Source organism: Haematobia irritans, chromosome 1 (genome assembly GCF_050003625.1).
Source record: "Haematobia irritans isolate KBUSLIRL chromosome 1, ASM5000362v1, whole genome shotgun sequence".
Lineage (NCBI taxonomy): Eukaryota > Metazoa > Arthropoda > Insecta > Diptera > Muscidae > Haematobia > Haematobia irritans.
This window is the reverse complement of record NC_134397.1, coordinates 253,480,462-253,493,038: the sequence shown is the minus strand read 5'-3', so window position 1 is coordinate 253,493,038 and position 12,577 is coordinate 253,480,462. Positions and strand designations below refer to the sequence as shown.

The 12,577-nt window shown below is 38.5% G+C and overlaps 1 protein-coding gene across 1 annotated transcript in view; it reads left to right on the top strand.

Annotated features, from left to right (window-relative positions):
* Positions 1 to 12,577, top strand: part of Tusp (WD40 superfamily protein Tusp) — a 121,433-nt gene that overhangs the window by 83,743 nt on the left and 25,113 nt on the right. Inside the window, exons 3-4 of the mRNA XM_075289724.1 lie at positions 10,313 to 10,477; positions 10,546 to 11,005. Coding sequence (XP_075145839.1) covers positions 10,313 to 10,477; positions 10,546 to 11,005 — 625 coding nt within the window. The remainder of the gene's footprint in view (positions 1 to 10,312; positions 10,478 to 10,545; positions 11,006 to 12,577) is intronic.

The window sequence follows — 12,577 nt, the reverse complement described above, 5'->3', positions numbered from 1 at the left end:
TTTATTAACCGATCTTACTCAAATTTAGCACTCAGTAACCTTCTGTAGTATCAACAAAACCTGCAAACTATCATCCAAATCGGTTCAGATTTAGATATAGCTCCCATATATATACATCGCTCGTTTTTCTCAAATTTGGTCATAATACTCTTATTTATTAACTTATTTATTAACCGATTTTCACGAATTTGGATTTATTAGCTACAACTATATATAATATCACACATATATATTCAGATTATGATAAAACTGAAGGGGTGGTTTGGGGTACTACTTTACTTACTTCTTTAAATTAATTGATTTGATTTGAAAATTTCAATTAACCTTTTAATTGATTCAAACAAACATTTAATTGATGCCGACTGAAAGACTAAATCAGATTTTTTATAGATTGATAGATTTCGTTAAACTTTTTAATTAAATCAGTTAAACAATTAATTAAGGCTTGCAATCGATATTGGTTACATTTTTTAATGAAATTAAATAACCATCAATTAATTGTTTGTTTGCTTTGTGTTTTTAGTTTTTGATTAAAAAAATTGATTGTATCAATTATTTTTTTATAAAAATTAAAAATAAAATCTATCATTTCTCTAAGTGACTTAGTCTTTTGAGTTTTATTGAAAAGTTAATTATATTATAATTATATTAATTTATTTTGCAATTAAAAATTTAAAATGTTTCAGTCATTGACTTATTGTTTCTAGTTTGATTAAAAAGTTAATTGTATCAATTAATTTTTTAATTAAATGAGTTTTCAGCTTCAATCAACTTTTTAATTGGAAATATTTTTTTTTGTATAGGAGAAAGTTGTAAATCGCGGCCAAAGTTCGGTCATTTATTTTATTTTGGAATAGCGTTATGTCCACATTGGACTCTGTCCATAGAAAAATGTCTTAAACCGTTCTCTCACTTTGGACTCTGTCCATGGGAGAAAGCCGTAAACTTCGACCAAAGGCCACCCACTTTAGATTTACGTTAGCCCATATTGGATACTCTCCATAATTGAAAATCGCAAACCCCGTCCGGACACCGGCCACTTATTCCACTTTGAAATGGCTTTAACCCACATGGAATTTGTCCATAGGAGAAAATCCTAAATCCCGGCCAGGGTAGCGTCCATCACTATCGTTTTCAGTTAGTGTTAGCCCACCTCACTATTCATATAAAATCTGTTGCTATACAATGCTATACGCAAAACCAAAAGGATGCACAGTTGCCGTCATTGTCAAAATCCAGAAAGCGAAAATAGGCCCCACTTGAAAACAAAGCATTGTACAGTCCATAGTGGTAAATTTCTATCTTATCAATGAGTGCTAGCCAATTCTATATTAAGCTCCTTCTTATTACCCAGCATAAAATATTTCAGCAGTAAAGTTTAGTTGCGCTTTTTGGTATACAATGAAGTAGGCAGTGCATCCACACTGCATGTATCGGCGGCAATAACGTAAACGAGTAACCAAACTAGTTTATGATCATTCGTTTACGTTATTGCAACCAATTCATGCAGTATAGATGCGCGAAAGGTAGTGCTGTTTTCCTTCATACCAATAACAATATTGCTCACTTCTGAGCAATATTGTTATTGAAATGAGCAATTATATCAGCACTATGTTGAAGCTGCTATAAATCGGGACATCGCCCACAAAAATCAGCGCTGATTCGGTTGTATTGTAAGCAGTTCGTACTGCATCTCTCCCTTACAGTCCTGCTGAAATAGTGCTCCATTTTTTGCTGGGTATAGTCCAGTCCGAACGGTGTTCCAAATTACATACTTTGAAACCACTTCAGAGACGCTTTGATACACTCAGAAATGTGACAAGCATTACTGAGGGTGGGGGGATAAATCGCCCCTTATTTTAGTTTATGGATAAATTGAGAAAACATTGAATGGCAAAAACGCACATGTCATCGACAAAACAAAACATACTATAATAAATTTCAATATTTATTCAAATTTGGTATTTGTTTGTTGTTCGTTTAATTTCATGTATTCGTGTTTGCTATTGGTAGCCTCCACATTCTGTCGAAAATGGGTGCAATAAAAGTAACAAATAATTTTGGAAATTGGCAAAATGCCTAACAAATAGGAATAGAATTGCGGATGACCATCAATAAGACCCGTCCGTCTGTCCAGCCTAAGTGTCTGTCCTTTCAACAACTATTCATTCAGATGGCCGGAAACTATTTTACATAACACAAAGCCATTGCCAGCTAGGGTCATCCAAATGACTTGTTTTGTTTCCCCTTTTGTGTATTCTCACCCACCATCGCAGTAGAATGGGTTAAAGAGATTAGATGAAACAGTGTTGCCAATATGATTTTTTTTAATGGTCATCATCGAAAATATTATGATGCCAAAGAAAAAAAATATTCGCTGTTTAACATAAACAGGGATTGGGGGTTCCGACTTAAAAATTTGCGACGGTGATCTAGACTATGATAAAAAAAATATTTTTACCGACAGACGGACATCACTTAATCGATCCAAGAAGTGATCCTAAGTATATTTGTCAAATTAGCGGATATATAATTTTTAATATTTTGGTCCACATAGTAGTAAAAAATCCTACATAATCAAAAAAAATCCACGAAAAAAGTTTATAATGTTTGCAAATATGTAAGGGTCCCAAACATAATGTTTTTGTTGTGGTAGCCTCTGGGGATTGATGTATGAAACAAATAAGGAATATATAAAAAAAAAAAAAAAAAACAAGTATATACGGCAGTAAGTTCCGCCAGGCCGAATCTTATGTACCCTCCACCATGGTTTGCGTAGAAACTTCTATCGATTTACTTGGACTGTGGTAATACTTAAAAATTCTTAAGATCGTCTTCTAAATTGTAAGTTAGTCCATACGTGGTATATATTAGACAAAAAGGGTATGTATAGGTAAGTCTACAAATAATTACGAATCGATATGGACTTTTGCACAGTACCAATTTTTGTGTGATTGGGGATCGATTTATTTGTGGGCTGTATATAACTATAGACCGATTTGGACCTGGTTAGACATGGTTGTTAACGGCCATATACTAGCACAATGTACCAAATTTCGGATGAAATTTGCTCCTCCAAGAGGCTTTAAAACCAAATCTCGGGATCGGTTTATATGGGGGATATATATAATTATGGACTGATATGGACCAATACCTGCATGGTTGTTAGAGACCATATACTAGCACCACGTACTAAATTTCAACCCAATCGGATGAATTTTGCTCTTCCAAGCGGCTCTGGAGGTCAAATCTGGGGATCGGTTTATATGGGGGCTATATATAATCATGGACCGATTTCGACCAATTTTTGGATGGGTCTTTGAGGCCATATATTAACTCCACGTACCAAATTTCAACTGAATCAGATGAATGTAGCTCTTCCACGAGGCTCCGGAGGTTAAATCTGGGGATCGGTTTATATGGTGGCTACATATATGTTAATTATGGACAGATATGGACCAATTCCTGCATGATAGTTAGAGACAATATACTAACACCATGTACCAAATTTCAACCGAATGGGATGAATTTTGCTCTTCCACGAGGCTCCGGAGGTCAAATCTGAGGATCGGTTTATATGGGGGCTATATATAATTATGGACCGATGTGGACAAATTTTTGCATGGTTGTTAGAGACCATATACTTACACCATGTACCAAATTTCTCTTAGAGGCTCCGCAAGCCAAATCTGTTAAATCTGGGGATCGGTTTAAATGGTGGCTACATATAATTATGGACCGATATGGACCAATTCCTGCATGGCAGTTAGAGACAATATACTAACACCATGTACCAAATTTCAACCGAATGGGATGAATTTTTCTCTTCCACGAGGCTCCGGAGGTCAAATCTGGGGATCGGTTTATATGGGGGCTATATATATAAATGGACCGATGTGGACAAATTTTTGCACAGTTGTTAGAGACCATATACTAACACCATGTACCAAATTTCAGCCGGATCGGATGAAATTTGCTTCTCTTAGAGGCTCCGCAAGCCAAATCTGGGGATCGGTTTATATGGTGGCTATACGTAAAAGTGTACCGATATGGTCCATTTGCAATACCATCCGACCTACATCAATAACAACTACTTGTGCCAAGTTTCAAGTCGATAGCTTGTTTCGTTCGGAAGTTAGCGTGATTTCAACAGACGGACGGGCATGCTTAGATCGACTCAGACTTTTACCACAACCCAGAATATATATATTTTATGGGGTCTTAAAGCAATATTTCGATGTGTTACAAACGGAATGACAAAGTTAATATACCTCCCATCCTATGGCGGAGGGTATAGAAACAAAAAAAAAATAATAAGACACTTAGCCTTCTACATCCAGTTCAAGGAAGCGAGCTGTATTTACAAGATGAGTCGACATTGAAGTGGTGTCAGGTCCGTGGGTTTTGCAGGACATGCAAAGAGATGCCGCGTGATGTGAGCCGAATGTCCACAATTTTGGCGGACATCTTGAATTGCTGGATTCAGAAGAGAGAGTTAACTGTTCAAATACCTGGAGATGGCAAATCTTAGCTGAAATAGCACCAACCTGGTTTCTCTAGGCAGTCATCTCTCGTCGTCGCTGTCAGGTGGTGGTCTCCTACCCGACGCAACTCTGCACTGGTAGAAAGATATTGTTATCTGAACCTCTACCGTGTGCGCCGTCTTCAATGCCGCTCTTACTCCCTCACCACTGTCATCGCCGATCACGTGGTTAATTGATTCTTTCTTGAAATCGAACCGGATGGACTTGGTACGTTCATATGACACCTTCCTGGATTTGGCATGGTTTGGGTGGTTTGCCCCTCTCCATTTTATCAGGTGCTGATGGAAGAAGAGGTGACAGTGTGCCCTCACCGAGAGCTAGAGATTCTATTTCGCTGTTTTTGAGTGTCATCTCGTTGCAATCCGCAGCGCAGTATTTTGCACCATTTGAAGATTTCTCCATTGGGTATCGCTAATACTGGGAGTCCAAACGGGACCTGCATAATCGATAACGGGACGATCACTAGACTCATAGGTCTTTTGTAACTTCTATTTATCTTTCCCTCAAGTGCTAACACAGCCAATGCATTCAGGATCTTGTTTCTACTCCCAACGTTTTTAGCTACCAATTCCGCATGCTTTCCAAAAAGGAACAAATTATCAAATATCACATGGAAGAACCTCGGGGCTCTTGCATGTGGGGATTCTCTAGCCACGAATGTGAATATCAAGCTCCATCTTCACTTCTTTGGTCCATTATGTGAAACTGGTTCCCTTCGATTTAGGAGCAAAAAGTTTCAATTTCCTGGTGACAAAGAAGTCCCTAAGTCCAGGGAGGTAGTCATTAATTATCACCTCAATCTCCTTAAGTATGGAACAGTCATCTGCATGGGTTATAAGATGGAGCTCCTATCACGGAAAAGTAAAAAAAAGGTTGGGGATAGTACACCTCCTTGAGGTACGCCTTGTTTATTTCTCCTAGGCGAAGATGTCTTTCCTGCGAATTCCACATAGGATTGTCTGCCAGCCTTATAGTTTGCCAACCATATCTTAAGGTTATTAGGGAGAGAAGGTCCTAAGAGGATGGTTTAGTTCACCATATCAAACGCATTAGACAAACCCGAGGATCGAAAGTTATGCGACCTCTTAGTATTCAATCCATCTGCAAAGTTGGTTGTTAATTCACACAACGCAGTGGTTGTACTGCCGAGCGAAAACCATGCTGATTTTCTGCCAACTTTATTAGATGCTCTGGGAAGTAGGGCAGTAAAACAGAGGAAAGAAGGGTAATAGGTCGATCCGAGTCTCGAAGATGTGCCTGTTTTCCTGGTTTCAGAACTGGAATAACCGTCCCTATTTTCTTGATATCTGGTATTTCGAGAGTGCTGAGGCAAACATTGAAGGTATGGACGAGGAACCTAGGTTAGGTTAGGTTAGGTGGCAGCCCTATGTATTAGGCTCACTTAGACTATTCAGCCCATTGTAATACCACATTGGTGAACTTCGAGGAACCTAACGCCATTCTCTCCTATGTGCTTCAACATCCTCGTAGCCAAACTACATTGGGCAATTGCTGTGGAGCTCTTAGCGACCTTTATTGCTTGGAACAAACACTGGAACAGCCTTCCCTATTTTCTTGATATCTGGTATTTCGACAGTGCTGAGGCAAACATTGAAGGTATGGGCCAGTAAGCTAATGCCATTCTCTCCTATGTCCTTCAACATCCTCGTAGCCAAACAATATTGGGCAATTTGTGTGGAGCTCTTAGCAACCTTTATTGCTTGGAACAAACACTCCTGCCTATCCTGTCTGAGTGCACAGACGACTTGCCTTTGACATCTGCTTGAACGGTCTACTATCTGGGGGTGCTCGACGAATTATCTATAGAAACAATTCGCTGATAGAGTTTTGGGGAACTGTTGAAATTTTAGCAAGACTTGAATTTTCCCCCGCGTATAAATGAGGGAGAAAAATGGAGAAAGAGTCCCGTCAACGAGAACCAATACCATCGAGAATTTGTCACTTCATTCTCGATGGTATTGGTTCTCGTTGACGGGACTCTTTCTCCACTTTGTATCGGCATTCCAAGCGATTGAATATGCATGAGATACTGAGCTGAGATGGTAAGGATTGCAAAAGATTGGATGTATTGTATCCAGTGCGAAGCATTGAAGGTATGAGCAAAAAACCTAGCGACAATCTCTCCATTTGGGCTTTGATAAGGCTTTGCTTTGGAGTTTTTGGCGGCGTTTATCACTTGGAGCACACACTTCTGGCTGATGACCATAGGAGGGCTGTCCTGTCCGAGTGCACGGAAACTCGTGTTTGCCTTCTGCTTGCACGGTTTACTGTCTGGGGGTGCTTGACGAATTGCAAAAAGCATTCACTGATGGCTAAAATGTTCTGGAATTCTATCCGGTCATAATCCTGTTTTGACACTTTGAATGATTGAAATCGCATAATTATGGTAACACTGTTGACAACCCACACAATCTAGTGAATTTTTTTACGAGAATGGTTTGTGGTTATGTTTGGCGCCAAAATTGTTGGAGGCATAGCTGCTGCTGAGGTTGACACAATCCTCCATAATTGGCATAAGCAGATGGATGGATGGTGGCTTTGGTGTTTTTTGAATCGGAAAAGGCTTTTTTGTATGGAAGAGTTTTCTTTTTTATTGCATACGGAAGTGGATTAATCGTCCTAGTGTCCAACAAAAAAAAATGCCAATGGAGGTGAGATTAGGTTACCAAACAAATTTCTGCATTGTTCCTAAATAAAATAAAACCTTGGCCAACATGGCTTTAAATATTAAAGGACTTAAAGTTGTTAGTAGTTTTAATAGAGGTATTTCAATTTCTTCCATGAACTTACCGCAGGAAAAAAGGATATTTCTCATAATAAGAATTAGAGGTAGCCAACTCTTTGTAAAGTGTTCATTTTTTATTCGGAATGTCTTCTACGAAATATTATAAACATTTTTTCTTTAGGACAATGAAAATTTTCATTTATAGAATGAAATTTTTCATTTCTCAATAGAACAGTTCATTATATTAACGAACAATTTCATTTCATCAATTTTAATGAGAAATTTCGATAATATTCCAATGCGGTTTCCACCAGTATAAATATCACCTACATTCTTTGTTACTCCCGAATAAAACAATGTAAATCCAAGAGACTCTGGGGAAAATTCAGTGCAGTTTGTTGACTTCATTTGACTTGGATTGATAGCCACGATTAAAATGCGAAAATTGAAGTTACCAGACCCCCACATGGATTCCAAGGAAATTTTATCTAGAATCGTTTAAAAAAAAGTTTCAAAGAGATCAGACCAATAATTAAGTTTCTTCTGACATCTGAATGTGTTTAGTAGGGGAACATGTGAAAAGGTCCTCCTAAAATTCCAAGAAATCATTAGTGAATGCATGGTCTTTTAACTTTTTTATTGTTTAAACATATATCTGAAATGCAAACAGAAACACATGAGAAATCAATGAAGAATTTTGTTATGACGGCAATGGTGAAGACGAAGAAACTGGCATCGAGAATACGTCCCTACCGGCAGGAACGAAGCGTTGGGTTCTGAATTATATGTGTGGACGCCAGTCGTACGTGGAAATCAGGGACAAGAAGTCTAAACACCACAGTGTTAAACAGGGAGTTCCACAGGGCGGGGTGATATCTCCGGCACTGTTTAACCTCTACCTGTCCTCGATTCCACCCCCTCCTGAGGGCTCGAGATTGTGTCATATGCGGACGATTGCACAATCATGGCATCCGGGCCCATTGTTGATGACATTTACGATCGAATGAATGACTACCTCGCTGATCTTACCAGTTTTTTCACTGCAAGAAATTTGAGAATATCTCCCAACAAATCCTCAGCCACACTATTCACTACATGGACGGCGGAAGTACGTAGGCTGTTGAATATCAGAATCGATGGCGAAACAATTCCGACCGCAACAGGATATCTCCGCAGTACACCCCTGGATCACCTTTATGCCGAGACCAAGACCATCCCAGTGCGTCGACACAATTACATGTTGTCAAAGCAGTACCTCTTGGATTGCTATCGAAGTTGTCATCTTGTGGATAGACAACCTCCACCCAGGAATGTAAGGGTTGATCTTTACCTTCTAGAGGCCGAGATCCAGCGTTACAAAAGAGAGCCTCTAGATCAGGCAGCATACCAGACAGGTCTGAACAGTATTCATGAGGATACTGAAGCGGTGAGAAGCTACAAGGTTAATCCTGTTCTCGGAGTCCGATCGCCGCCCATAGCACCGGAGGAGAGAGACCTCCCACGGCAGACAAGGGTAGTTTTGGCCCAACTAAGATCAGGCAAGTGCAGCCGCCTCAATTCATACTTATCAGTGATTGATAGCAGCGCAGCTGATGTGTATCCCATCTGTAATCAAGGGTCACATGACACCCGTCAACTTTTTGCTTGCCCAGCTAAGTCTATCCGTCTCACTACCAGATCTCTCTGGACACACCCCATCCTTGTCGTAGAGTTCCTTGATCTGGCTACCAGCTGAACTACACAAGCATAGAACAAAATTGACGAAACTACATTAAAAACTGTTACAACAACAACAACAAAGAAACTGATGCTCAGCAACCGATGTGAATCAATTTACGCATAGTAATTAGGAGGCCAAATTTCAACCGAATCAGATGCTTTAAAAGTCAAATCTTGGACGGCCGGTTTATATGGGGGCTATAAATAATTATGGTCCGATGTCGACCTAGTTTTGCATTGTTCTTAGAGAGCATATACTGACATCACTTACCAAATTTCAACCGGATCGAATAAAATTTGCTCCTCCAAGAGGCTCCGAAGGTCCAATCTGGGGATCGATAAATCGAATAAAATTTGCTCTTCCAAGAGGCTCCGAAGGTCCAATCTGGAGATCGATAAATCGAATAAAATTTGCTCTTCCAAGAGGCTGCGATGGTCCAATCTGGGGATCGATTTAAAAGGGGCCATTATAATTATAGACAGATATAGACCAATTTTGCCAGGCATATACTAACATCTCGTACCAAATTTCAATTGGATCGGATAAAATTTCCTCCCCCAAGAAGCTTCGGAGGTCCAATCTAGGGATCGGTTTATATGGGGCCTATTGTGGACTGATATGAACCAAGTTTTGCAGATTTTTAGAGGACACATACTAATGTGTATCAAACGCTAGAACCAGTGTTCAATTGTGCGATTCTACAATCCCACCATTCGATCTCTTGCCCCAAATAGAGCCTTAATGCTAATTCGGACCTAAATCCCACATCGAACCTATGTTCAGAAGATCAACCATTCCATTATTCAGAAATCGTTAACTTCTTCAGACCACGAACACCTTGTCTAATCTATATTGAAAAAAGTTTGTTCTAAAGAAATCTTGTATTTTTTGTGATAGTTTGACTTTAACCTCTTATGAATTTTTCTTATCGAAATTTTATTTCTGTGGAATGGATTATAATTAATATCTTTTATTCGTTCTATATCTATGGCGACATCTTCCATATACTTTGTGCAATTACCATTAAAAGCTGGAAATCCAGTTGTTCGATATTTATTTTATTCAGCATTTCAATGCCCTAGATTGAAAATTTGGTTCATGTCATTGAATATGACCTAGAATTTGCTTACGTAGGAATTTCTGTGAAATATCGAAATTTACATACCAACACTCATACATTTATTATAGTTAACTTGTATGTATGGAATATGAGGATATGCATGATTACAATAAAAAAATTTAAAATAAACAAAAAACTCAACACTCATTTTGTTTGTTTTTTTTTTTTTTAATTCTTTCAAGGATGATGGATGGAAATTGAATCGCACCAATTACTATCAAGAAGGTTGGCTGGCAACTGGCAATGTACGGGGTATTGTGGGTGTTACATTCACAACATCGCATTGTCGCAAAAACGTTGAATATCCCCTACGTACAAATTATAATTTAAGAGGACACAGATCTGATGTAAGTACTCCCCCTCCCCCACCCATTATTCGGTCATTTCTCATTCCCTTCTCTCTCTCTCTTTATAGGTTATCCTAGTCAAATGGAATGAACCATATCAAAAATTGGCATCCTGTGATAGTTCTGGCATTATATTTGTATGGATCAAATATGAGGGCCGCTGGTCCATAGAACTGATAAATGATCGCAATACACCGGTGACACATTTCTCATGGTCTCATGATGGTCGTATGGCCCTAATATGCTATCAGGATGGTTTCGTTTTGGTCGGCTCTGTGGCGGGCCAACGTTATTGGTCGTCTATGTTGAATTTGGAATCGACCATAACATGTGGAATTTGGACACCGGATGACCAACAAGTATATTTTGGTACCACACAGGGTCAAGTGATTGTTATGGATGTTCATGGGGCCATGGTGTCACAGGTGCAGCTATGCAACGATGTGGGTATAACATCGATGTCATGGTCTTGTGAAAAATTCAAAATGGAAGAGGGCGAGGAATCGGAGCCTGGTGTAACGAATGCAGGTATGAACAAATAGAAATAAAAAATTTGCATTACAAGGTGGTTAATATGATATTAAGAAAATGTGTAATAATACTCATAGTGTGTAAGCACAACCATAGCGACTGTCGGTGAGCGAACACTTGTTTATGCGTATTTTTTATAGGAAGCCAAAGTTGATACTCTTTGAAAGAAGTCGGAGTTGGTAAAGTTGATACTTTTGTACTGTTTTTTTTTTTAATTCAATTTTTGGAGATGAAACTCTGTCAAAGGCCAGTGTTTAACGATGGTTTGGTGAATTTAATTTAACCGAGGCCGTAATTCACTCCAGACAAATTGCGATGGCGAGACAACAAGCGATTCGGTCTAGGTGACATGGGGGCTATAGGAGGTGCGATTTCATTAAGTTTTCTTGTGGCCAAACTGCTTGGTACTTTTGTACTGTTTTTTTTTTTTTTTTTTTTTTAATTTTTGGAGTTGAAACTCCGTCAAAGGCCAGTGTTTATCGATGGTTTGGTGAATTTAACCGAGGTCGTAATTCACTCCCAGGCGAATTTCATGAAGGTCGTCCAAAATCAGTTGTTGTTCCGGAAACCATTGATGTTGTGCGCCAACTAATATTGCAAGACTGGCATGTGACCTACCGTAGATTGAGACAACCTTAGGTATTAGTAGGGCCAGCCAGAGAATGAAGCCGCTGAATCGCATCGCCCATTTTAGTCCCCAGCGACCATTTTAGTCCCCAGCGAAATTCTCCCAAACAATATTGTGCTCAAAATTTTATTCATTTATTTATATATTTACAATCATAATGAATTATGAAAATAAACAGGTAATATAGGTGCTAACAACATAGGTTTTCGACCTGAATGCTCAAAATTTTGTTTCTGCCTAATTGTATATTCCCTCACATCTTTCTCACTTCCACGAGATTTTTTAGTTCTTAGCACCTTTTTCTGTAATACAAACATTGTAGAAGAAATTATTCAATTTTATGATTTTTTTATTTTAATTTTACCTTTTGCCGGACGGGGTTTCGAACAGCGGACCACACAGTTTGTAAGGATCAAAGAAGTAGCTGATCAATTGCCCAAGGGAAAATAAAATGTTAATTTTGTAATAACAAGCAACAACCACCAACTTAATTCAATATCGCTCCCTGTTAAATAGCGCTCCAAGCTACTAAACACATATATGTTTATAGGCTATTTCTAAATTAATATATGTTTACATCCAAGCATATTATATTTAAAAACATTTTATGTCCCAAACATAATATGTTCTAACATATTAACATATATGTCCCAAATATGTTATGCTAGTTTAAGAACATTATATGCTTGCACTCAAAAATATCGTGTTTAAAAATTTGTGTTCCAAACATATAATGTTTATAGCCAAACATATGAAAAACAGTCTTTTTCATCCGTGTACAAATTGATTTTATAATGGATAATTATGCTCCGCCAAATAGATAATTTTATATCAGCCGCCGGATGCCAAAATTTAGTGTCATCCGCCACCGACAAAAATGGATCTGAGTTGGGGACTTGGAGATTTGATGGGGAATTTCCATAAATTTGGGGATTTTTTCG